Consider the following 26918-nt stretch of genomic DNA (forward strand, 5'->3'; position numbering starts at 1 on the left):
CGCATGAATCAGTGGATTAGTGTCAGTTAGCCCAACTTGCGCCAATCAGGATTTCAAAACCCCGGAAATGCGAAGCTGACCTATCAGAGCAAAATTGGCCGAAAGGCGCAATTATCAAATGCAGTGCTTCATGGGATTGTAGTTTTATTTACCCATTTGGCTTTAACACATAGTCTCGTACTTTTGTATTTTTTACAAATTTTCTAATATTTTTATTTCGGATCGAATATTGTACACGTTGTGATTCAAGTTTTAGCGGGTTGTTATGATTCATGGCTTATAACGCTTTAAAGCAACAAATCTCCAAAGAGGAAAAGTGAATGAAAATACTCCAGGAACCAGTACGTCGAAAAAGTGGGCGGGCGCTGCAGTCTTGCACACTGCACAGACTTCAGAAACGGTCAAGCACTGAACCGGGGGAAAAAAAACGGGAACCGCTGTGTCCATTTCTATGGGAAAAAGCCAGCAGAGTTGGTAAGTGAAAACTTGTATCATTAAAGTTTAATTAAGCCCGTAATAGGACTTAAGTAAAGTTTTAATTAATTGATGTGTGAACATGCTATCGAAATTGTAGTAAACTGTTTTTGCACGCCAATTGTTTAAACGCAGTTTTAAATACAATAAACTAACATGTCCATAAAGTCAGTCATTATGTTATGTCACTTAAATGTAATCATCTTTGGTAGATGATGCAAGTTAGGGTTGCATGTTATGGTATTTGTGGTTGGAAAAAATTTCTGTAAAACTATACAGTATGGCCCAAAAGTTTGGAAACATTGCTATTTTTAATGTTTTTGAAAGAAGTTTTTTCTGCTCATCAAGCCTGCATTTATTTGATGAAAAATACAGAACATTTTTTAAATATTTAATACTTTAATATATTATTACAATTTAAACTTATTGGTTTTCAATTTATTATACTTTAAATTATCATTTATTTCTGTGATGCAAAGCGGAATTTTCACGATCATTACTCAAGTCTATCACATGATCTTTTAAAAATCATTCTAATATTCTGATTTATTATGAGTGCTGGGAACAGTTCTGCTGCCTAATATATTTGCTGAATAAAAGGTTAAAAATAACTGCATTTATAAAAATAAAAAAAATCTTTTTTATGATCACTTTTTATCAATTTAACACATCCTTGCTAAATAAAAGTATTTATTTATTTCAAAAATAGAAAGAAAAAAATTACTGACCCCAAATTACTGACCAGTAGTGTATATTGTTGTTACAAAAGATTTATATTTTTAAAACATTTGCTTCTTTTTTATTTTTATTTTTATGTTATTTTAGTTTTTATTCATCAAAGTATCCTAAAAAAGTATCACATGTTCAGAAAAAATATTAAGCAGCAGAACTGTTTCCAACTTTGATAATGAATCGTCATATTAGAATGATTTCTAAAGGATCATCTGATAGACTGGAGTAATGATCCTGAAAATTCAGCTTTGCATCAGATAAATAAATGATAATTTTATGTATAATAAATTGAAAACCAATTATTTTAAATTGTAATAATATATCACAATATTATATTTATTTTCTGTATTTTTGATCAAATAAATGCAAGCTTGATGAGCAGAAGAAACTTCTTTCAAAAACATTAAAAATAGTAATGTGTCCAAACTTTTGGCCCGTACTGTATATTAAATGTTAAAATAAAAATAAAATTGTTCAACCAATATTTTGGAATTTGTCATGTTGAAATTAAATAAATGCTCGAAAAAGGGGTATTGTTCTTTTATTCTACTTCACTTTGAATATATTAAGTAATAATAAGTTTTTTAAATGAACTAAATAATTTGTAATTAAGTTTTGAAAATATACAGTATACTGCATCCTCAATACAATCTATGTATTGAGTTTTAATGATTGTTTTTAATTAGTGGTTTTAGTTAATCATCAAACTGCTAATCATTTCATTGTTAAAGCTAGTTTGCTTTCGCGATTACAACTGTATTGTTACAGACTTTTTTCAGAATGCAAGCAGAGGCTGAAAAAAACTTCTCTTTTTCTGGTATTTAATTATAGTCCATTAAAAACAAAATAATATGTCTTTTTTATTTTTTATTTTTAGGAGGAAGAAAAGATTCTGTAAAGTCACGGTATGGATAAGGTATGGAAGTACAATGATAGGAGCAATTCCAGAAGAAGGGCACGAAAACTAGTCAGTGAATTGATTGACGATGTGGAACATAGGGAGGGGGAGGTGGAGGACGATTCGGAGTTAAGTGTTTGTGTTGATGCTTCGGGGGAATCAGACATGGAAATTAGTGATGAAGCAAGTGACCAAGTGAATATTGAAGAAGATGTTGAGGATAAGGAAGTACATGAAGAGGCTGCAGCTTCTGTTGAGGACCAGTCTGATCTTCGAGATCCTTGTAGTCAGAGAGATTTGCAGTGTTCACTAGTAGATTGGGCAATTGAATTTGGAATTTCATTAATTGCTTTGTCAGCACTTCTTACCATTCTCAAAGTCCATCATTCCTCTCTGCCTAAGGATGGAAGAACGTTGCTGAAAACAAAAACAAGATACAACATTAGCAGTATAGCTGGTGGTGTGTTCCATTATTGTGGAATTCTGAATTCTTTTAGGAAAATCCTTGATAACGTTTGGCATACTGTGGCAGACAAACATGTCTTCAAACTACAGTTGAATTTTGATGGACTACCACTCTTCAAGAGTACTAGTACACAGTTTTGGCCGATTCTTGGTTTGCTGCAAGGTCACACTAAGGCACCAGTGTTGATTGGACTCTTTTGTGGTACTTCAAAGCCAAATTCTTTGGCTGATTATCTTCATGATCTGGTTCACGAGCTAAAAATGTTGAGGGATGGGTTTCTGTTCAAGCAGAAAACATTCTTTTTGAATGTTGTTTCTGTTATGTGCGATACCCCTGCCCGAGCCTTCATCAGAGGTGTGAAGTCACACACTGCATATCATGGATGTGACAAGTGTCATCAAACAGGTGTCTGGAAATCAAATCGAATGACATTTCCTGAGGTGAATGCAAAGCGCAGAACTGATGAGAGTTTTAGGCAAGCAACTGATGATGAACACCACATTCAGCACTCACCTCTTACAGACATTGGCATTGACATGGTCACTTGTTTCCCTCACGATTACATGCACTTGGTTTGTCTGGGTGTAATGCGGCGTCTTTTAGACTTGTGGATCAGCACCATCGGTCCCTTGCACTGTCGCATATCATCCATTCAAGCTTCCATGGTGTCAGATAGACTTCTTGCACTGAGAAGTTACATTCCAAGTGAGTTTGCTCGAAGGCCTCGGGCACTGGCAGATCGATGTAGATGGAAAGCAACAGAGCTACGCCAATTTTTGTTATACACTGGTCCAGTTGTGCTGAATGGTGTTTTACAGCCTCAAATCTATGACAACTTCATGCTTTTGTCTGTAGCTGTGTACATTTTGGCAAGTCCAGAATTTTGTATGGAGATGAATGACTTTGCAAATACTCTGTTGCGTTCATTTGTTGAACACTTTGGCCAGCTTTATGGTGAAGAGTTTTTGGTTTACAATATTCATGGCCTGGTGCACCTCAGTGAAGATGTCAAAATCCATGGCAATCTAGATCTAATATCAGGATTTCCCTTTGAAAATTTCTTAGGAAAACTCAAAAAACTGGTACGAGGGCCATGCAATCCTTTGACTCAGGTGATGCGTAGATTGTCAGAGATAGAAAATAGCAACTACAGTTGTGATGTAGAAGAGGCCATTCAAAAATTGGATAAAGAACATACGGATGGGCCAGTACCAGAGTGCTTCTCGCAACAAGCTCATCAATTTAAAGTTCTTGCAATTGATGATGTAGTTGTGAAGCTCAATGAGAGAGATTCTTGTGTCAGAATTGACAATAAGTTGGTTTTAGTCCAAAACATTGTTGAGGATAAAGGTGCAGTATACCTTGTGGGCAATGAATATAAACAGGTGGAACACTTCTTTAAATATCCTATTGATTCAAAAGAGTTGGGAATTTACGTGGCTTCCAACCTCTCCACAGATGTCAAGTGTTTCATGACAGGAAAGAAGCTGCAGAAGTATGTGAGATTGCCATTCCGAAACAAATTTGTTGTTGTTCCACTCCTGCATCAAGAGAAATAACTCTGAAGATGCTTGTGTATAATAGTTGGCTAAGGAACATTCTTGTCTCTTTAGATGTTTCACATTGTTGTCTTTGACAAGACAAATGAGGTTGAAGTTGTGCCTTCAGTCTGGATTAAAAATGGAGAGTGCATGTGGCCTCCAAATAAGATAGATATAACAAAAGCTGTGAAATCACAGGAGAGTCCTGGAGATGACTGGAAGCCCCATAAGGCCAGAATTATTTTCACGTCACGTGAGTTGTTTTGCCACCACTTTCTTCAAATTGAATATTTATAAAAAGTTAAAAGTAATAAGTAATAGTTAAAATCACAGTTTTACTTTGTAAATTTGTGTGATGCTGTTTTTCCAGATGACTATAAGGAAGCTAGACGTAAACTACCTCTTGCTGTTGATCACACAGACATTGATCAGACCGATGGAGGAGACTCACCAATTACATTTCAAAGAAAAAGAATGTAGGTTTGGTTTTGGTTTGTTTGTTTAATGTTTTGCACCACATTTACAAATAAAAGCCTATCTTGAAATTGATAAATGTGATCTTAGACCCAAGAACATTCTTTTCCCTGGAGAAGACGACGACGATGATAATGCGATGGAAGAGCACCTGAAAGAACCAAAATCAAGAAAAGGGTAGGAAGCTTCTGCTTTTTATAATGATAATGTATTTTATCACAGCAGATAAATGACTAAGACATTTTGTACTTTTAAGCAGAAGGTATTCTATACCCGATGCTCCGAAAATTGCTAGACATGCCAACAAATTAGACACAGGAAAGCCAAACTGCCCTAAGATCTTCCACAGTACTCTTGACCTCCGCAATGATGAGATGGAAGGCATTAAAGGAACAAAGTCCAAAAAAAAGTAAGAAACATCAGCCTTTTTAAATTACAGTGCATTTTATCACAGCTGTTAAAGGACTAAGATGTTTGGTAATTTGCAGGAGGTATGCCTTACCTAATGCTCCAGTGATCTGTAGGGAACAGATTTCTCCTGCAGTAGACAACCTCCACCTTAGTGGCCAAGGCAGAACTGACCTTCGTCCACGCGATCATAGCAGTCCTGATGTTAGCCCACATGGCCAAAGCAGTCCTCACCTTCGTCCACATGGCCAAAGCAGTCCTCACCTTCGTCCACATGGCCAAAAGAGTCCCAATCTTCTCCCAAGTTGCTACAGTCCTGACTTGTATGCAGATTGCCACAGCACTCCTGAGATCCACTCAAGTCAGCAGACCAGCATTGCTATGTTATCCTCAGGCTGGAATGTTCTCTCCGAAAGTTGCACATCAAGTAAATCAAGCACTGAGACCCTTTTAAGCCAGGCCAAGGTTGAGGTCAGAAGACCAGCCCATAAAAGTGAAGAGATCCATAAAAAAAGGCACTCCGAACCTTCAAGGCTCCCTCAGCCACACCAGACCACGGACATCGAGCAAACATCCAGTCACCAAATTTGTGAGTATATTAGTGTTTAGCCCTTTTCACACAGAGAATGCACTGATAGTGTGTCATGGGATTAGCCTCAGGATTGTCTGATTTTGCTTAATTCACATTGCCAGTGATTTTCCGCAATCTTTGCTAGAGATGTGCAACAGTGATCGAGTACTCGGCCGTGACAGCGATGATCAATCATGAAAACGATGATCGTGGAAAAAAATTCTGATTAGTTACAGCAACACTTTGGGTGGCACCATGAGCTCTTATTGTTTAGCTTGCAACAGCATGAGGTTCAAATTATAGACGTGAGAAGAGAGCAATGCATGGCTTCGAAGTCACATAGTGATATCTAGGGGTTGGCTACATCTAATTAATCTAATATAGGGTGCATTGGGATATTAACATTTATTAACATGCTGAATGCACTGAATATTACATGTTTAGTTTCATGCTCAAGTGTAATGCCCGACAATGATTGAGTTATTTGAGAAGGTCATATTGCTCTCTCTCTTGCATCTCTCACTCTCTCTCGCTAGTGCATAAATTAGTTCACTGGCATATGCAGCCTTTTGTACAGATACAAGTTGTAATGTTAACATCAATGTTATGTATCCAAGTTATCTGATTAATATCATAGGAAGTGTCATAGAACAGGTTTCAGATTATTGGCATAAAGTCAGCTTTACCTCAGGCAGCTATTCTTTTTTAGATGCTTCTTTTTTAATAACATTTCTGCATCATAATCATAATCTAACTGTTATAATCATGTGTTCATGTTTGATAGACATGTTTGCATGTCATATTTTTATATTTAACATTCATTTTCATAACAGATTTGTATTATCTCCATTACGGCATTGCCCCTCCACTGAACAAGCCCCTCCCCCTGAGTACTCGATTAATCGATTTTGGAACCTATCGATGATCGAAATTGCCAAAAATGCCCATCCCTAATCTATGCATGCTCAGTCATCTGCACAAAACACTTCCTCTATAAAATTGATAGCTATTTAGTGCTCCCTTGCTTGCTGTGTCCCATGTGAATGCATGTGTAATGTTGTTTTTATACTTATTAAATAATGTCAACACCAATAGTGTTTTGGTATATAATTGCAATTTATAGGTTTCTGAATTTAAATTTTGTTTAAATGTAGACATTTTATGTTTTCTATAGGTGTGTGGCAAGTAAAATTTGGACAACAAAAAAACGAATCTGTCTGTCTTTCTCTTTTTTTCCTCTTAGTTCTTCTTCGTAATATATTAACAAAACAGGAGATGCTTATGGACCAAATGCGAATTATCATGAAGACCCTCCAGTGTATGCAATCAAGTCAGGAGACAGAGATAGGCCTAGATCGAAATTTGTTGCCTCTCAAAGATCTCACTTCTCTACAGAGCATGGAGGGGAACCTGCGGAGTACTCCTGACCTCCATAAGCAATTGGTATGTGAGCATTTCTTTTTATAACATTAAATCCTAGTTGGCTGGCTTTTATTTTCTAAATAAGTTTCTTTTTCTCTCATTAGCTTTAAGTGATAGGTCACCCAAAAATCAAAATTATTGGTGTATTCATTTTTTTCACCTTTCAGATTAACAGAATTTGTTAGTTTGGTTAGTTGAAGCCCCAAAAAAGTAAATCCTCCATCCATCATTACAGCAACCCACATGGCTCTGGGGTGTTAATAAAGGCTTTCTAAAGTTAAACAACAATTTTTTTTTTTTTTTTAAACTTTATAAACTAAAACAAACTTTATTTTTTGGTGGCCTAACTGTTTAAGCAAAGCCATGAAAGCCCACACAATAATGAACACTGGATGTTCTGATCACACTGTTGTAATCATATTGTTTGTAAAAACTATGACTAGATGTTGTATGGGGCACACAGCGGCTCCGTTTGCATTGTTCTGCATGTTTATAAAAATGTATAGGGTGAAAGGTTCATAAAAGAAAAAAAGAAAAGAAAAAATTGGTACAGTGAAAAGTGCAGATTTGGATTTTGTTGGATATGTAGCCTGAACCTAGCTGCATGTTGTTTATCATTGGCTGACTCATGAGCTTCCCCTTTACATAACATAAGTCATCTATGGCGATGCTCATCTTTTGTTCAGCCCAATGGTCAGACTGACACATCTGCTAGATAAATATGCTTTTGAGGGCTTTAGACTTGTACTTCTGATGAAATTAAACACTGACACAATTTTTCATTTTTAATACTGTAAAACTGCTTTCCATTATGTAAGACTATATATATATATATATAAACGCAACATGTTTCGAAGTCCAGCTTGTTCAAATGCTGTATAAGGTAAAAATATTTTCTTTCCAAACTAGTGTGTTTGTGATAGATAATGACATCTGAACTGATTATAATAACAGTTCAAAGTTTTCAGCACAAGGTGAAAAATAAGGTGGATACTGCTGATCATTTCAAACTTTTCAAACTTCTTTTTGACACTGAACGAACAAAAAACTTATCCATGCGTACAGGGCCTTAATGAAAGCCATCTTCCTTAATAATTTGCATCTCTGCTCTCCTTTTTCCCACAGTAAAATGGCAGTGACGCACAAAGGAAATGGTTTACAGTAGATTAGCCAGAAATTGTAATGTGTGAACACCTAAACAGTTTCTCGGGAGCACACAATAGTTTTTTTTTTTTTTAAGAGAGATAATTTTTGGACCAATTTCAACTATAATAATCTTTGTATTTAGTGATTGAAGTTCTAAAATATTAAACCACTGCTTAAAACTAATTACATAAATGATTTCAGGTAAACACACTGGCTCTTAAAGGTGGGGTGGACGTGCAGGAGTCTGTTTGGAGAATCATGCATGGTCTGTTTACCAACTCCTTGGCGAGGAAAGTTAACATGAGAGGATTGAATGGAAAGATTAGCTTCCTACGCCTACAGATACGAGATGTTGTGATTGGTAAGTTGCCTTTTATTCCCAATATGTAAGGAGTGAAACTATTTCCTTATGAAATCAATTCCTTGTGAATCCAAAACTCAGGAACTCTTGCAACACGCATGACATCCAACAAAACAATAAACTTTCTAATCTGACGGGAAGATTTGGGAGAAAGACCATTTTCTCATCTGTCCCTTCACCCATCCTTAAAGGAACACTCCACTTTTTAAAAAAATAGGCTAATTTTCCAACTTCCCTAGAGTTAAAAAGTTGAGTTTTACCGTTTTCAAATCCATTCAGCCGATCTCCGGGTCTGGTGGTGGCACTTTATAATAGTTCATTTACATGGAACCATAATCGGAACCGGAAAATTTCAAACAATACCCAACCCTACTTATGAAGATCCGTATACTGTAATATGTTGAATTTTGACATTGCCAACCTTTAAATTAAGGTGACAATAAGTAATAAACAGTATTGAGCATTGAGTAGTTGAGTATTTAAAAGTATTATAATCACCATGTATTCACTGAGTAAGTTACAGAACTGGCGAGTTTGTGTCTGTGCGTTCACTGTTCAAAGAGTGAATTTCTGAGCAATGTTAGGTCCTTAATAAACGAATAATGAATATGAATATGAAAGTATCAGATTTGCAGAATATTCAAATATCTAAATTAACATACAATTGATTTTTGTGATCAGTTTTTAATTATTAATTTTGCCTAAATTAAATGATCACTTGAAATTAGAGTCAGATTGAACATGGAGTTAGACTAAAAATGAAATTAAATCCTGAAAAATTTAGAAGCGCAAGTAAAAGACAAAATATACATTAAACCTTCGACCAGGCCACTGGATTCCTTTTGTGGCTGGTGGGTGGATCCTTACAAATATAAATTGTCATTTATACTTTTAATATAAAAAAGTTATTTTAATAGATTTTAAGTAATAGTTTGAAAGTGGAATTCTTTTTGAAAAACTACACTGTCATGCTGTTTTTAATTTGATTATGCAGTGCTTCATTGGATTGCAGTTATTTTTATAAAGCCTTCAATTACACAGTATTGTACCTTTTGTCTTTTTGTCCAGTTTTCAAAAAAAAAAAAAAAATTCCTTCAAATCAAAGTTAAGTGTGGAGATTGACCCCACAAAGGTTTTTTTTTCTCTTTTTCTCTCTTTACTTAAATTTTTAAAGCATGAATGGAAAAAACTAATCTGGAACCAGCATAGTTGAGCATGAATGCACTATATTAGAGATTAAGAAAGTGAAGGAGGGAGAGAACATTTTATGTATATGGCTCAAGGTTGCATAACAAAAACATACACTGAATTAAAAAAAAGTAAAAATAAACATCTTGAATGATCTTTCACCTGTAGTAGACAGTCAGAATTTGAATTTAAATCTGGGTTCAGTTTTTGTTGTAATATTGCATTTGATTCAATATCCACATTACCTGATGATGAATAAGTTAATTATACATCATGTGTGCTTGTGTTTTTCAGCGGCTGTGAGACGTAACCGCCTAACATCCGATGCCACAGAGAAAGACATTGATTCCACCGTTAAAAGATGGTTGTATCTGGCCCCAGACAGAGATGGTGGACGGAAAGAAAGGATGAAGAGCAAAGTGCATAAGGACAATATGACTGGTTAACAGGCTTTAGGCTTGGATGTTCAAAAGCTCTGTCCAGAGTTCAACTTGTTCAGTGACAGAATCATGACTGTTTCAGAGTCATTTGAAGAGTTCTACTTGTTCCTAGCCATAAACGTGGACGTTCAAGTGTTTTGTGAAGTGAAACTTGTTGATGAAACATGTTCTAGTGTTATATGTTTAGTGAATCTTGTTCGTGACCAGAAACATGGACGTTCAAGCACTAGGCAATGAAACTTGATGATCCAGTAACATTTAAAGTGAAACATCATAAACCAAAAAAACGGCACTTGTTTTATTTTTGTTTTTATTTATTTTTAGCTGAACTGACAGAGGAGTGTCATTTTAGAGAGGAGTTTGTACAACGGAAAAATGTCATGATGAAAAAACAGATGCCAATGCTTTGATGTTTAACACAATTAAATATTTGTTCAGAATACTGTCTTGGTGTGACTATTTATCTGGCAGGGGTGTGTAAGTGGCTTGGTTATGGTGGTGTTGAGGCTGACGTGGAACTCATCTGGTCCAGCGTATTGGAGTTATGGGTAATTAACTTGGCAGAGACTTGGTCCAGTTATGGCCCATGTATGGCCTTTGTCTGGAATCCAGACCTGGTCCACACTAGGACTGTCATTCATTGCGGTATGTGGGCCAAGTCTTGTGGGCCAGAGCTGGGCCACAGAAAAATTGGATCATGCTCAGGTGTGGCTCAGTTTTGGGCTTTCTGGTTAAAGACTGGTGTTGATATGGTTTACTTAAGGTTATGTTTTGATTCCAATGTTACATTTTGATCTGGCCCAATTCTGGGCCAGTTATGGGTAATTAACTTGGCTAAGACTTGGTCCAGTTATGGCCCATGTATGGCCTTTGTCTGGAATCCAGACCTGGTCCACACTAGGACCGTCATTCATTGCGGTATGTGGGCCAAGCAAAAGCTGGTTGTGTGGGCCGGAGCTGGGCCAGAGAAAATTTGCTATGTGGGAACATGCTACGGTCTCCCCTGACACCGATCGGCGGCAAAACTCTGTCCATGAGGTCGAGGCTTGTAAATGAGCTTGGCTGCACGCATGTTTTTGAAGACCACGGTCACGTTCTAATGCTGCTTTCCAGTTTCGAAAACCTGTAGAAACGAACGTGTCATTTTCAGAGAAAGCAACACCGAACACTCGACAGGGAAAACAAAAGCATGCATCGCGATCTACAGAATATTCAAGCCACGGCCGTGGCTGATACCAAGCAGCCGAAAAACATCTCTCTCTCCCTCCAAAAAGAGTTCGGGGGTATGATATCAGAACCGGCTGGTAAGGATTCGCCCATCAATCATATGCTCAGGTTTCTGCTCAGGACACACAGTATTTGGGTCATTCTACAAAACAGCTCTCTCATAAAGTGTAAATATATATATAAATGGTTAACATGTTTATTTTTACATTCTCTTTTTGCATTTGTAAATTTTTTTTGACCCCTTAACAGATCTTGTATCAATGAAGTAACTTTAGATTTGATAAAAAGGGGCAGTTCTTTTAAAATAACTATTTACATCAACTAAAACAAACGTGTTACAAACTAAAAATGTTAATTTGTTCTGAAATGCTGTTTTTCTTAAGAATAATTCTCACAGCTGTTAATATAGTATAAAATTACTGATTTTTGGCCATTGATATTTTGTACATTCATATTTTTATTTTTTTTATATATTTTATTTACATTTTTTTTTTTTTTTAAACCACACAATAGAGATTGTATCAGTTTAGTGACTTTAGATTTGAGGAAAACAGGGCAGGTCTTAAAAAAGATCTACTTCTGTCACTATAATATTTACAGCATTAGCTTTCTACTCATTTTAGAGAATTCGGTTACAAACTCACCGATGTCCAGTTCATGTGTTATTGCTTTTTCATGAGCTAAAAGCACAAGGTTCTTTTTCCTCTCATGAAGCATTGTTCGGAACATCTATATCTGTTTAAATAATTTGGGACAGAATTGCTGCATTTTTGAGTGGGTGTATTTGTGCTTTTGACACCATCGGAAGCTGCTGATGAACTCGACTCATCCATTTCTCCGACCTCATTGCCGCAAACGAATGAGGAGGTGGTAGCTGTGTCCTGGTGAGCTAAAATTGTTTTCTTTTGTCCTTTCGGAACAAGAAACCTGTACATGTTGTATTTTATTAGGCTACTATAGTGTGGTAATTGAGTTCACTAATAGTTCTAATAAAATGAATAGGCTGTTACTGTGGTTTATTGCTTTATAATTCAGCACGTCTGTTTACCTCAAAGGTTGCGAAGTGAATGAGCTAAGTCTGTCTGTCGCGGAGGGGGAAAAAGAGGGGGTTGGGAAATTAGAAAATAACGTATTATCTGGAGCTGAATTGAATATCGCACTACTTTTGTTGTACACACTGTTATGTGGTGTGGGGCCAGGGTGGGCCAAGCCTCTGATTGGGTGGGCCAGGCCCACTCTGGCCCCCCCGTGGAGCCGGGCCTGTGTCGTTCCAACATCGATGAACACCGAGCCGAGCCACATAATGACTCGTTCATGAGTCAAGAACCGGTTGCATCGGTTTTCAGATCACCAGTAGTTCTTTCGGACAGCTCGATTCAATAAACCGGTTGAAGAAAACGGTTCACCGGTTCTTTTGCGCTCGACGTAATGACATCATTGGCGATGATTGCCCTTGATTCAAGCCTTCGGTTTACCAGCGCACATAACACTAGCACAGAATCAGTTCAGAATCAATCAGCAAACGAATCAGTTCGGTACAGACGCTCTGTGTCAGTCTGCTTCACGCTGAATCACACATGCGCAGTATCATCAGCTCCTCGGTTCTCGAATCGGACGCGTCTGACAGAAACGGCTCTTGACTCGTGAACGACTAAATGTTTTGTTCGTTATCCGGCTCGGCTCGGTGTTCATCTTCATCTCTCTCTTCACAGCAGTTCAGTCAGTGTACTGTTTGGGTAAATGAATAACTCCGGGGTATTGGTTTGTTTGAACTCAGAGGGAGTGTCAGCCACATTAAACAAGTTAACAGCTTAAGTCATTTGTGGATTAATGCGTATTAGAGATGCGAACCGTTTAAAACGATTCAGTTCGATTTGGTGAACTTGTTCAAAAAGATCCGGTTACATCGAATGATTCATTCGCGAACCGGATATCACAAACTGCTTTGTTTTGAACTCTCTCACAACAGACACGGAAGAGAAGACAATGCTGAATAAAGTCTCTGTTATTTTTGGACAAAAATGTATTTTCGATGCTTCAAAAAATTCTAACTGACCCTCTGATGTCACATGGACTACTTTGATAATGTTTTTCTTACCCTTCTGGACATGGACAGTATACCGTACACACAGCTTCAATGGAGGGACTGAGAGCTCTCGGACTAAACCTAAAATATCTTAAATTGTGTTCTGAAGATAAACAGAGGTCTCACGGGTTTGGAACGACATGAGGGTGAGTTATTATTGACATAATTTTGATTATTGGGTGAACTAACCCTTTAATATGGCAATTACAACCAGTAACATATTTCTCCTTTTCCGTTTGCTGTTTTAGCAAATACACACAGTTTGATGTGACAAAACATACAGTATACATACTGGGTTCAGACTTGTTACCAAGATTTTGTATAGTAAACTATTTAAAAGCCCTGCTGAAGAAAACAACAGAAACCATCACAGAGTTTGTCATGGTTTTAACTGGTTATAATGGGACATGTATTGGTTTGAATGGAAACTGCAATGGTCCCTGTGAGTCTCTTCTGTAATCTGTCCACTAAAACCAGTCCTGATGAATATGTCCCAAAACACTACAGGAAACCATTTATAACAGTTTTAATGGTTAAAAGTTGATCCATTGCTTTCACAGTGGAGACCATTGGAATTTCTGTGATGGTTTCTATTGTTTTTTTTTCAGCAGGGTGTGAATATTTGTAGCGTTCAGTTCTCTTTCTAAGAATAACTTTAGTTTCAGCTTGTGGAATCAAGTTAAACAGTCAGCTTTGTTACCGTCAACCCTGTTTCCTCTCGGAAGGCATGACAAACATGAAACTATATTCATTTAATAACCCTACTCTGAAAAAGTCAGGTAGAGAGGCCCTTAAGTAAAACTGCAAACCCACTGACTAAGACTGCTGCGTTTCGTGTAATGCACATTCATTCTTTACATTCATCAAAAGAAAGTAAAACACACACACAGGTGTAAATCGCACAGGCTGGGACTTCCACAGCTGGGTTTCCACATCTCACCTAACTACCAGTGTTATGGGTGTGGCAAAACAAGCGTCGAGCTTGACGTCATCGAGCCCGACGTAACGTAAGCGTAACGCCGCCGTTCGCCTCCTAGCGGATGAGACGATGATAACGCTTTTTATAATGGATTGTGAAAGTGGAAAGTACCTTATGGAAATCCCCACTGGCTTTTATGTACTGCTTACAGTCGAGCTGAACTAGAGTAAAGACTTGGCCGTGTTTTGGACGCGTCTCGCGCGAGTAGTGAAATCCAGTGGATCTCTAAGAGCGCTATGGACGATTAAAGTGGACTGAGTGAAGTAGCAGTAAAGCCTGAGCATCTTATGGGCTTTGTTGGTGGATACCGACATATTGAACAGGTAAGAGTTGCGCCCGTTCACCCTCGCCTCTCTAATATCGTGTCAGACTGAATCCTAAACCGAGCGAGACCGATTTCTCCCGCTTTGTCTCTCGCTTAAACGGCTGTCTGTCTGTCTGTCTGTCTGTCTCGAACAGACGGACTCGGTCCTGAACGTCGCGGATTTGACAGCCATTGTTTGCGAAGACGTCACTTATCGGCGATTTAAAACATTAAACGGAGAAAACGTTCTATTGTTGCCATGGGGACACATCGCTTCCTTTCGAGTGTTACAGTGTTGCATTGTCTAGGTCTTCTGTCAACTCAATTACGTAATTCGAGCGTCAGCTACTGATGTTACAATATTTGTCCGCTCGGGTCTCTATTGTCCCTGTTGTGCTTTGTGTTTAATAAAGCTGTGGACGTCGCGTTAACGCTGATAACGTCTCGCGCAAGAGCTATTTAAGGGAACACTGTCGCTTTGGCGTTCAGAATAAGTTGTCCCTGAAGAACCTCGGCAGCTGAGACAAATAAATGGTGCCCTTGCAGTCAATGGCATCTCAACGCCGCCAGGTTCCAGTCAGCTTGTCTGAGCCCATCTTTAGGCCATTCTGCTACTGCTAGAGTTTTGGAAATTTCATTGTGGGGGTGGACTAATAAAGATCTTTGCCTTTCACTCATATGACCTCAAGAGCCCTTTACCGTGAGTCTGGAATACACCATCAGCTTTCAGGGGCCACGCTCGTCGTTTCAGTTCTTCACCTTTATGGTGGAGGGGAAATTCTTCTCTGTAGCACATGGTCGTGGGTTGAGCGCCTCTGACAATGCTGTGTTTGTTTCATGTCTTCTTTGCAGAACTAGATTGGTTCCCCACTCCAGACTACCATGTCTCAGGGCCAGAACTTCCTGCCCAAGTTCCTGTTTGTGAGTAACCTCCTGAAGGCCGTGAAAATCAGAGAGCGGGTGCCCAACGATGTGGTGAAGCCCTCGGCCAGCGGCGGCTTGATCCATCACCTGCGCAGCATGCACCGCTACACGCTGGAGATGATCCGCATGAGCCAGTTCCCGCAGGCCTTCCGCGAGGTCATCCAGGCCGCCATCTTGGACCGGGCCATGCAGAGCTCACTGGAGCAGGAGAAGAGGTTGAACTGGTGCCGAGAGGTCAAGAAGCTGGTGCCGCTGAGGACCAACGGTAACTATGCCGTGATTTTATCAGCTACAAGTAGCAGCTTTCTGTGTTGCGTTACCTTTGAATGAAGTGTTTTCTTCTCAAATGGATTCCTACTCCCGTGATAAACCATTTGTGTCGATTTATGTTAATGATGCATTATTGGTCTGATACACTAATACACAAATTCTTCTAATGAAATGGTCTGTAATAAGTCTGTTTGCAATAGCCCGATTATTTATATATATATATATATATATATATATATATATATATATATATATATATATATATATATATATATATATTAGGGCTATCAATCGATACAAATGTTTAATCTAAATTAATCGCATACATTATTTTTCTTGTGAAAGTATAAAATATTTCAATTCAAATGAATCAATGAATAATAGTGACATAAAAACTCTTTTATTATTATTTTCATTGTTCAAATAATGGCCACAACAATCAACGATATGACCCAATATGCTAGGAAAATAAATGTAAAAGTTCTTCAGGAAGAAGATTTTTTCCACTGTACAAACAAGGCATCTTGAAGATGACGTTGACTGCTAGAGTTGGTATCATGGGACGTGCTATGTCGTACCTCTGGATTAACGTTAGCTCCTGGATGCTTGGCATTGATGTGGTAGGCTACTTTATAGTGGATGAACTCCGGTGATATGCAAATTCCTTGCTTGCTAAGGTCAAAACGGAATGGATTAATCTGCGTTATTTTTTTTTAACGCGTTATTTTTTTTCTCTGATTAATTTATCGAAATTAACACGTTATTTTGACAGCCCTAATATATATATATATATATATATATATATATATATATATATTAAGGCCTGCACAATTAATCAAATTTCTAACTGTGATTCCAATTATGGATGCCACAATTATTTAATCGTTCAAAGCGGTAATAAATCATTCACACTTATGTTAATCTGTGCCTTAAGATGCGTTTTTATCTTGAGGGTTTTCCCCGTTATTAGAATTTTAGTTTTAGTATAACATTGTAATAGTGTTCATATATTTTTTTTTTTATCATTTAAAAAAAAAAAAAACAATCCAATGTATTGTTGACCTTTGAGGCTTATGACAAAAGTCATAATTGTCGATTATTTGCTTGAAATTGTAATTGTGATTATTAACTACAATTCGCACAATTTCAAAGATTGATGTTTATACCCTTGTTTAATGCATCTGCTGCCGTCATGTACATCTCATCTGGTGTCTTTATCGTACTCCGCAGCTGTTAATAAAGCCATACCAGTTGACCACTTAAAAGAATACGTGCTTTTTTGGCATGCTTGGCACATGAGGGCTTCACGGCAGACGGGAAAGTCCTGCCCTGTCTGTCACACTGATGTTCTTCCCCCTTAATTCTACACACCGTTTGACTGAAGGGGCCGTGGCGTGATGCAGGGCTCTCAGTACGGAGCGCTTTATGACTCTGACGTTTCTCTGGCTCACTCAGGGTCAGGACGCTCTGCTCTTCTCTTCTCTTCTCTTATGAGTAATGCTGCGAGGGAAACTTCTCTGTACTTGCCATTGTTGCTCCATTGTACAGTCACTAGTTACTGTAACTGAAATTAAGTAAATGCAGATTTTACGAACATTTGTCCGAAATAGTCCGCAAGCTAGCGCTGTGTCAGTATTTTATACCGTATAATGCTTCATTTGATCAGGTCTAGTTCCTGGTAGTGGATATTGTCTCATTCTTGTATTCTGGTCATTCATTTTTTTTTTCTGGACAGCACAGATTTTTCCTCATAATGAAACAGGAATTTCCTGTTTTAAGTCTTTAGGGATTATGAAAGCGTCAGACTGGAACATGATGGTTAAAACTGATAGCATTGATATGACCCTTAACCGAATACAGAGGGGAACTGGAGTAAATGTAACCCTCAATAAATGTAAAATCCCTAATAATGGCAGTAGCTTTTTTTGAAGCAAGTTAACTAAGACTTAAGTTTTAGTTTTGTAATTTGACTTAAAATAAATAATATCATAACTGTAATCCTCTAGGAATGGGGTATGGTTGGGTTAGGTATATGTTTCTTTGTCTCAGTTTTTTGGTCTGTTAAAGTAGGGATACTTAAAAAGTCCTTCCACGTGAATGTAACAACTTCCCAGGTCAGAAAACGCATCTTTGCATGATGAGAGATGTTGGGCTGGTGTTGTATTTTACCGTCGTTATGCATTTATAAAATGTCTCTTTAATCAGCCAGTGCGATCAATAATCTGGTGTCACTATTAAAGCGGAGGATATGTCTAAATGTGCTTGTGTTTTGTACATTTACATTCATTCATGCATTCCCTGGGAGTCGAACCCGTTATCATTGCTCGTGGCATTGGTCTGCTGTTTGCTCTACAGGAATACATTGTTTTGATTTCCATTAGTGTGTATTTAAATAAATTAAATTAAATTTATGCATTTAGCAGACGCTTTTATCCAAAGCGACTTATCAATTTTTACCTATCATGTGTTCCCGGGGAATCGAACCCCAACGCTTGATAACGCAATGCTCTACCACTTGAGCTACAGGAACACTATTTATATTTACAACCTGAATTCCGGAAAAGTTGGGACGTTTTTTAAATGTTAATAAAATGAAAACTAAAGGAATTTCAAATCACATGAGCCAATATTTTATTCACAATAGAACATAGATAACGTAGCAAATGTTTAAACTGAGAAATTTTACACTTTTATCCACTTAATTAGCTCATTTAAAATTTAATGCCTGCTACAGGTCTCAAAAAAGTTGGCACGGGGGCAACAAATGGCTAAAAAAGCAAGCAGTTTTGAAAAGATTCAGCTGGGAGAACATCTAGTGATTAATTAAGTTAATTGATATCAGGTCTGTAACATGATTAGCTATAAAAGCTTTGTCTTAGAGAAGCAGAGTCTCTCAGAAGTAAAGATGGGCAGAGGCTCTCCAATCTGTGAAAGACTGCGTAAAAAAATTGTGGAAAACTTTAAAAACAATGTTCCACAACGTCAAATTGCAAAGGCTTTGCAAATCTCATCATCTACAGTGCATAACATCATCAAAAGATTCAGAGAAACTGGAGAAATCTCTGTGCGTAAGGGACAAGGCCGGAGACCTTTATTGGATGCCCGTGGTCTTCGGGCTCTCAGACGACACTGCATCACTCATCGGCATGATTGTGTCAATGACATTACTAAATGGGACCAGGAATACTTTCAGAAACCACTGTCGGTAAACACAATCCGCCGTGCCATCAGCAGATGCCAACTAAAGCTCTATCATGCAAAAAGGAAGCCATATGTGAACATGGTCCAGAAGCGCCGTCGTGTCCTGTGGGCCAAGGCTCATTTAAAATGGACTATTTCAAAGTGGAATAGTGTTTTATGGTCAGACGAGTCCAAATTTGACATTCTTGTTGGAAATCACGGACGCCGTGTCCTTCGGGCTAAAGAGGAGGGAGACCTTCCAGCATATTATCAGCATATTCAGTTCAAAAGCCAGCATCTCTGATGGTATGGGGGTGCATAAGTGCATACGGTATGGGCAGCTTGGATGTTTTGGAAGGCTCTGTGAATGCTGAAAGGTATATAAAGGTTTTAGAGCAACATATGCTTGCCTCCAAACAACGTCTATTTCAGGGAAGGCCTTGTTTATTTCAGCAGGACAATGCAAAACCACATACTGCAGCTATAACAACAGCATGGCTTCGTCGTAGAAGAGTCCGGGTGCTAACCTGGCCTGCCTGCAGTCCAGATCTTTCACCTATAGAGAACATTTGGCGCATCATTAAACGAAAAATACGTCAAAGACGACCACGAACTCTTCAGCAGCTGGAAATCTATATAAGGCAAGAATGGGACCAAATTCCAACAGCAAAACTCCAGCAACTCATAGCCTCAATGCCCAGACGTCTTCAAACTGTTTTGAAAAGAAAAGGAGATGCTACACCATGGTAAACATGCCCCGTCCCAACTATTTTGAGACCTGTAGCAGAAATCAAAATTGAAATGAGCTCATTTTGTGCATAAAATTGTAAACTTTCTCAGTTTAAACATTTGCTATGTTATCTATGTTCTATTGTGAATAAAATATTGGCTCATGTCATTTGAAAGTCTTTTAGTTTTCATTTTATTCAAATTTAAAAAACGTCCCAACTTTTCCGGAATTCGGGTTGTATACACTATATAGTATTTATTTACTATTACAGTTATACTTTATTACAGTTTCACAACATATGAATTATGATTGGTCTAATTGACATTGATAATCAGTCCTAACAAGACAAAGATGTCTAAAGCCAAATCCCAAGGCTTTTAGGTAAAATAGTTTACTAGCTTAAAAAACAAACAAGTGTTGAAATTGCTTTTTCAGCTTGGGCCTGTATAGTGCATCTGATCATAAAACAGTGAAGTAAGAGAAGTGGACAGCGTTACCATATGCTTATTCATTTCCTTGAGGCCACGTTCTGCTCCTGTGACCAATGTTGCTGAATTTGATGACATGGATGTGGTTGAGTAGCAGATGTAGTTTGTGCCCACGATTCATTTTCTGTTCTTTTATTGTTTTAGGGAAGCTACATTGAAACTGTAACTTCCCAAATAACAAGCTCTCTCATCATTTACGGTAAAGTTTTTAAATAAAGTCAAGCTACCTCTATGAAAAAGATTCTACAATGTTAACTAGTTACAAAAAGTAGCTTACTACTTTGAAGGTGTTTAAAGTGAGAAATATTGTTAAAAATATGTAACTCTACTTAAATTTGAGTTACATATGCAGAAACATTTCATTTAATAAAAGAACAATTTAAATGGTGTATAGAGACTTATTGCTCAAGGACTCAGCTGATTGGAGGATATTAAAAGACCAAATTATTTTTTTTTCTCGGACCGGACATTGCTGCACATATAGAACTGCATTCTCAATCAATGCAACCTTCAACTGCAACTTGATGGAAATTTGTTAGTGGAAAAACTGCTTATTTTGAAAAGTGTTTCTGAAAAATGAGTTAGTTATTGTTCTAATTGCACTACTTTAAGAGTGTTTGGCCCTGTAATGTTGTTAATTCAGAGTTTGATTTGGAGGTGTTTTGGAGTTTGTATTGTTTCCCTCTACGGTTTATGGGTCATATGGAAACGTTCTCTTGTGTAACAAGAAGCAAAACAACACGGTGTACAAATAGTTTCCAATATAAATAAAATGTAACCTGTAGACCAGTTAAATCCTCCTTCTACTTAGGAACATTTGGTCTTTGTGTTGGTTGCAGGTGTAGACACAACCCTTGCTTTTAGACAATTACGCAGGTTTAAAGAACCGAAACTAGATCATATGTTCAGACTTCCCTTATTGACCCTGGAAATGGCACGGACTCAAACATTCCTGTAGAGCATCGCCCCTCCTCTCTGGAAAGTCCAAATGCTTTATATCATGGCTCTGGTGTCAAGAGAAGACAAGGTAAAGACAAAGTTGAAGTGAAGCCCTTACGGCGCTTAATCAGAGAATCACATACTAGGGAAATTCCTCACAGGCTGTTTCACACAAGCACGCACACATGCAAATGTGCACGAATGCACTAGCACACACATGTTGCACAACATCAGAAAGAACACCGAATCTAGGCCATGAGCACAGCTCTGCAGTGCATGCTCTTTGAGTGTTCAAGTTTGCTTCACTTTGATCAACAGTTACAGGTTACTGTGAAGTTACTGATTTACAGAAGAGTTTTGAGATTTTAATTTTTTTTTTCTTAGCTTGACATGTCCAAATTGCTTTGTGTGTAATGAGGAGTTAATTTCAATGCTTTTGCAGATCAGATACTGTCTCATGTCTAAAATGCATGCACTCGGATGAAATGGATCTCTTTAAACTGCTTTTAACACCTCCGTGGAAATCCCCTGTATTGCTTTTATCTCAATCTTTATCTTGTTTCTTGACAAATATGGCTGAAATAACCTTTTAATTATAAAGATATTGCTGTCAAGGTACGCAGCAATAAAGCAAAGATTGTATATGTAGTTTTTAATTTTCTTAGTATTATTTTTTTGTTGCTATGTTGCGCTGTTATGACAGTCTAGATGATGTTTAAACAGGAACTGCAAGTTTCATAGCCTTTTTGTGAACGCATAAATACCTCCATCACAAATTTCTATGACCTGTGTTTTTTTTAAGTGCACTTCGAAGTGAAATTTGTCTAGATTATAATGCATATGTTCGGAGATGGTAGACCAACTAATGTATAATGGCATGTCTGCATGTTGCCATGTTTGCTCATCCAGAAACTGAGGAAATTTGTGAGGAGAGTAACGACCTCATTGCACCACAAGAACTTGCACAGTCCCAAGCCCTTCACTGGCGACTGTCCTGAGCTCAAGTCTGTGTTTTTGTGTCATTTAGGTGATGGGAACTGCCTGCTCCACGCAGCCTCTCAGTACCTGCTGGGGGTTCAGGACACAGACCTGGTGCTGCGAAAGGCTCTTTACGCAGTGCTGAAGGAGACAGACACTAGTAACTTTAGAGTGCGCTTTCAGACAGAGCTGCTGCACTCTCAGGAGTTCACTCAGACTGGCCTGCGATACAGCACTTTGGTAAGCACTTCCCCTTTCACAGTGAGCATGTAAAACTGTCATTTTGTGGCATTAACAGCCTGATAAATCCAGCTAAAAAAGTCCACGACTCGACACATTCAGTTTTCAATGTATTACCATTAGAGATGTTACTGAACAAATGAAGGATTTCAGAATCCCATTACTCCTCATTGAACTTTTTTTTTTTTGCTATGACATGGTTAAAACTCATTAATATTTGTAATGTTTTTTGTTTCTCAGAACTGGGAGGAGGAATGGGTGAAGATTGTAGAAATGGCTTCTCCGGTGTCCAGCAGTAATGGCCTACAGTTTGACTCATTAGAGGATATTCACATCTTTGTGCTTTCAAATATTCTGCGGAGACCAATTATTGTTATTGCAGGTATGTATCCATATACAATTATGTGTCTATAAGAAGCGTTTCAATCGAATTACACAAAGATTTGAATGATTTGGACACATGAAGTCCTTTAACATGACCATAATATATGACCAAGTTTTTTCTCTCTCGACAGACCAAGTACTTAGAAGTATGAAGTCTGGTTCGTCCTTTTCACCCCTCAATGTCGGGGGCATATACCTGCCTTTGCATTGGCCTCCAGGAGAATGCTACAAATATCCCATAGTGCTTGGCTATGACACCCAGCACTTTGCACCTCTGATCACAATCAAAGACAGCGGCCCAGGTATGCCACCAGACATCGCACTAATCCAGAATGTGTTCCTACTACTTGGCCCAGTGCATTTAAATAATTGATGTTTGTGACCCTTTCAGAGATCCGTGCTGTGCCACTGATAAACCCTGGACGGGGTGGGTTTGAAGATCTCCGAGTGCACTTTCTGACAGAAAAGGAGCAGCAACAGAAGGAGAAGTTGCTGAAAGACTACCTAATGCTCATAGAAATCCCTGTCATTGGCCTGGGCTGCGATCCCACACAGATCATCACTGCAGCAAGGTATGAGCTAAACACACTCTTTGGTGAAGTCTTGCTGGTTAAGCGGCCAGATCCGAGCAACCAAACATTGCAGTTGTTTCCTGAATTGTTGTACTAAATTATACTTTTGATAAAACATCTGATAAATATATGAGCATTTCCTAAATGTAACTACAGAAATGTGGTTGTGGGATCTTACGGTGTTCCTTTTCAAATCTTGAACTCTTCCTCCATCAGACTGGATGAAGGCAACCTACCTGAGGACATGAACCTGATGGAGGACTATCTACAACTGGTCAACCATGAATATAAGCGCTGGCAAGAGGATAAGGAGTCATTATGGGCCCCCCAATCCCAGCGTCCCCCTCCCTTCTCAGTCTCCCAGCTCTCTCTGATTGAGATCCGCTGTGCCACTCCCCGCTGTACCTTCTACGTCTCGGTGGACACTCAACCCCACTGTCACGAGTGCTTCGAAAAGCGACAGGCGGGTTGTAAGCCAGAGGCTATTTCCACCACAAATCAAACCTCGTCCTCGGACCCTGAGAGCCGAGGGAGGCTGGAGCGCTCCGTCCTGCCCAGCCCACGTTCTGCGCCCCCTACGGCCCCCAGTCTAAGCCTTTACAGTGAGACTCATGCCATGAAGTGCAAGACGCCCGGATGCTTGTTCACTCTCAGCGTGGAGCATGACGGGCTGTGTGAACGCTGCTTTACGGCAAGGCAAAACCGATCAGCTGCTAATGGGCCACCGCAAGGCCCCTCTCACGGCTGGTGGGCGTCAGGCAGCCGGGAGCGAGAGAAGGAAAGGGAGAGAGAACGGGAAAGGGACACCGAGAGGTGCGTTATGTGCCGACAGGAGGTGTTTAGGATATTCAACGGTCTTTGCCCACCCTGCATGCAGAGAACTGCCGTTTCTGAGATGGGGGACACCCAGCAGCAGGAGCCCAGAACCGAGGCCTCAGTATGGGCAATGCACCAGGAGACGGAGCGCACTGGCACAGCCGGCAACACCTGGCAGACGCCCGCGGCCCGGCAGTGTAAACGCTCCGGCTGCCAATTCTTTGGAACAGCGGAGAAGTTGGGATTCTGCACTATATGTTATCTAGACTACCAGACCAATCACCGTAAGTGCAGCTCTTATGCATTCACTCACTTCTTCTTGTAACTCAGATGAAATATACCTTCTGACTGTAGGGGTGTCCAAACTCAGTCCTAGAGGGCCGGTGTCTTGCAGAGTTTAGCTCCAACTTGCTTCAACGCACCTGCCTGGAAGTATCAGGTGTGTTCAAAACTCTGCAGGACAGTGGCCCTCCAGGAGCAGGGTTGGGACGCCAGGACGCCTGTCCTATTGGGTATCAAGTCAAGCAGAGAAACAAGTGTGTGATTTTTATAATTTTTGTTTTTGTTTGTGCAGTGGCCACTCCCGCTCTTGTCCAGCCCAGGCACACATCCGAGGCGGGCTTCCAGAACTGTCCGCGGTGCCGGGGTCAGGGCTGCGGCGCCGAGGGAAAGGCAATGCTCGAGGGTTACTGCAACAAGTGCTTTGTGAAGGAACAGAGTGCCAGACTCAACCAAGCTGCTAGCAGGGGCTCTCAATCCCCACCTCTCGTCACGGTAAGTGTCCTTACGTGCTGGTTTTGTTGCTGTGGGGAAGTTTTGGCTCTTCTGACGAACTCTGTTGTTTCTATCCAGCGGGCCTCGAAACCACGTCCTCCTCCGATGCTGTCCCAGACACAGTGTCGGCGCAGCGGCTGTAAGAACCTGTCCCCGGGCTGCACGGACCTCTGCCCGGACTGCGTCAGCCGCGGCCAGCGAGAGGGTCGACGAGCACAGGCGCCCAAAGAGAAGAGCAAACAGCGCTGCAAGACGCAGGGCTGCGACCACTACGCCAACCAAGAGAAACAAGGCTACTGTAACGAATGTGACCACTTCAAGCAGATTTACCGGGGCTGACAGAACAGTTCGATGTTAAAACGTGCCCAGTACATCGCACATCCACGTGCATGCTGGTGAACTCTCTTACACGAGGAACTTTTTGCCCAAAATCCCCCACCTACATTGGGCAGGGCCTTAAGAGCCCGGTGGTGATGTAGAATTGGTGAATACCTCTTAAATGAAGTTTTGGTCATTTGTATCACGTGTTTAGGACTGTCGTGAGATGTTAGCATACAGAAACTAATGATACACAATGACGTCTAGTTACACACACCCGTGGCGTCCGCTGTTTATGTCGAACAGGGTAATTAATCGCAAATGTTTGTTGAAAAATTGAGGAGAGCATGTGTAAGAATTAACAATTTCAGATTAGTGACAAAATCAACCAGAGTTAATTTACTGAAAGATGTGTCAAATCCGATGTACATCGCCACTGTGGACTGCAGGAAGTACTGGAATAAGACGTACAGGGTATGCAGAGACCACCGAAGGACAGCATTTGATAGTTTCTTCATAAAGTGTAGGTTAAGTGCCAATGAGAGCTTGCTAAGCAGAGCTCGACTTTCATTTCCTGCTGCACCATCTGATGTCTGCAAGCAGCACGGATCCGTTGCCTTCGAGAATGTTTTTGTTTACCATTTTCACAAGTCCTTCTTGCTCTTGAAACTATTTTTCACTTTTGCTTGCCTTGTTAAACTTCATATGACGTGGTCTGTTCTATTGAATGGATATGTTCATTTCTCTGTGGCTGAAAAATTCCTTAAGTGCAATGAAAACCAGATACTTGACACCTCCCCAATGTTTAGAGCAGATGAAATTAAAATAAGCTGAAGGGAACGGCCGTGCCAAAAAGAGATGGTCAAAAATTCTGACAAGAAAAAAAAAACGATGAGATGGCAGAAATCCCCGTCAGGATAAACAGCCAGGCGAAAACGAATCAATCTGAATGTAAACGCCCAGGTCCTAGATCTGCGAACTCCCCGTTCGCCGTTCTCGCCCAGCCACTTTCTTTCGGTTGCACTACTCTCCTTTAATCACACAATGCCTCAGTCTATTCTTTGCATACATTTATTATGCACAAACTGACATTCTCTATTTGAATATTTCTGCAATATCTGCACAGACGTACCGAGAAGAGATAGAGTCGGCTCCTGTGGCATAATTTATAAAGAAATAACTGTCTGTGTTAAAAATTCCCATCCTTGAAGTCCAATGTTGTGCGAGCACATTTAGCTTCGTCTACTTGAGAATTAGATTCATGTGGGCCTATACACAAATGTGCTTCGGATAAATGATACACACGAGAAGAATCTGCAGTCGAATCAGAAATTCAAGAGTGTCTACTCTTCAACTACTGGATCTGTTCAGTCAGTTCAGATCATCACAAACTTGCACAATACTAAATAAGCTGCTCTGGAATTAGGAACGGTACTTCTGACATACAGTACGTAGTGACATTCCAGTTATAGACCTAGAGGAATATAGATGACAAGATAGAAACTTTGTGCAACCTTTCATATAGAGTATTGTATGAAAAGCCTTGTTTTTTGGTTTGTTTGGTATTTATTCACAGCAAATATTAACT

The 26918-nt window shown here is 39.4% G+C and overlaps 2 protein-coding genes across 2 annotated transcripts; both read left to right on the forward strand.

Moving 5' to 3' along the window:
• Nucleotides 1–2090: 2090 nt before the first annotated feature.
• On the forward strand, nt 2091–10249 carry LOC132157546 (uncharacterized). Its single transcript, XM_059566920.1, has 9 exons — nt 2091–2122; nt 4184–4364; nt 4482–4587; nt 4676–4762; nt 4845–4994; nt 5074–5582; nt 6808–7007; nt 8334–8493; nt 9976–10249. Exons 1-9 carry the CDS (start codon nt 2114–2116, stop codon nt 10125–10127), a joined length of 1554 nt encoding a protein of 517 aa, XP_059422903.1. The 5' UTR covers nt 2091–2113; the 3' UTR covers nt 10128–10249.
• Nucleotides 10250–14494: 4245 nt separating this feature from the next.
• LOC132157473 (tumor necrosis factor alpha-induced protein 3-like) lies at nt 14495–26138 on the forward strand. Its single transcript, XM_059566830.1, has 9 exons — nt 14495–14736; nt 15570–15906; nt 22276–22466; nt 22707–22848; nt 22982–23152; nt 23242–23422; nt 23639–24522; nt 24813–25012; nt 25091–26138. Exons 2-9 carry the CDS (start codon nt 15600–15602, stop codon nt 25349–25351), a joined length of 2337 nt encoding a protein of 778 aa, XP_059422813.1. The 5' UTR covers nt 14495–14736; nt 15570–15599; the 3' UTR covers nt 25352–26138.
• Nucleotides 26139–26918: the final 780 nt, after the last annotated feature.

This window comes from Carassius carassius, chromosome 14 (genome assembly GCF_963082965.1).
Source record: "Carassius carassius chromosome 14, fCarCar2.1, whole genome shotgun sequence".
Lineage (NCBI taxonomy): Eukaryota > Metazoa > Chordata > Actinopteri > Cypriniformes > Cyprinidae > Carassius > Carassius carassius.

Coding starts and splice junctions, on each gene's coding strand:
- LOC132157473 (XM_059566830.1), top strand. CDS start 15,600: ATGTCTCAGGGCCAGAACTTCCTGCCCAAGTTCCTGTTTGTGAGTAAC. Junction 15,907..22,275: donor GGTGCCGCTGAGGACCAACG/GTAACTATGCCG, acceptor TGTGTCATTTAG/GTGATGGGAACTGCCTGCTC. Junction 23,153..23,241: donor AATCAAAGACAGCGGCCCAG/GTATGCCACCAG, acceptor TGACCCTTTCAG/AGATCCGTGCTGTGCCACTG.
- LOC132157546 (XM_059566920.1), top strand. Junction 4,365..4,481: donor CAGAATTATTTTCACGTCAC/GTGAGTTGTTTT, acceptor CTGTTTTTCCAG/ATGACTATAAGGAAGCTAGA. Junction 7,008..8,333: donor CTGACCTCCATAAGCAATTG/GTATGTGAGCAT, acceptor AAATGATTTCAG/GTAAACACACTGGCTCTTAA.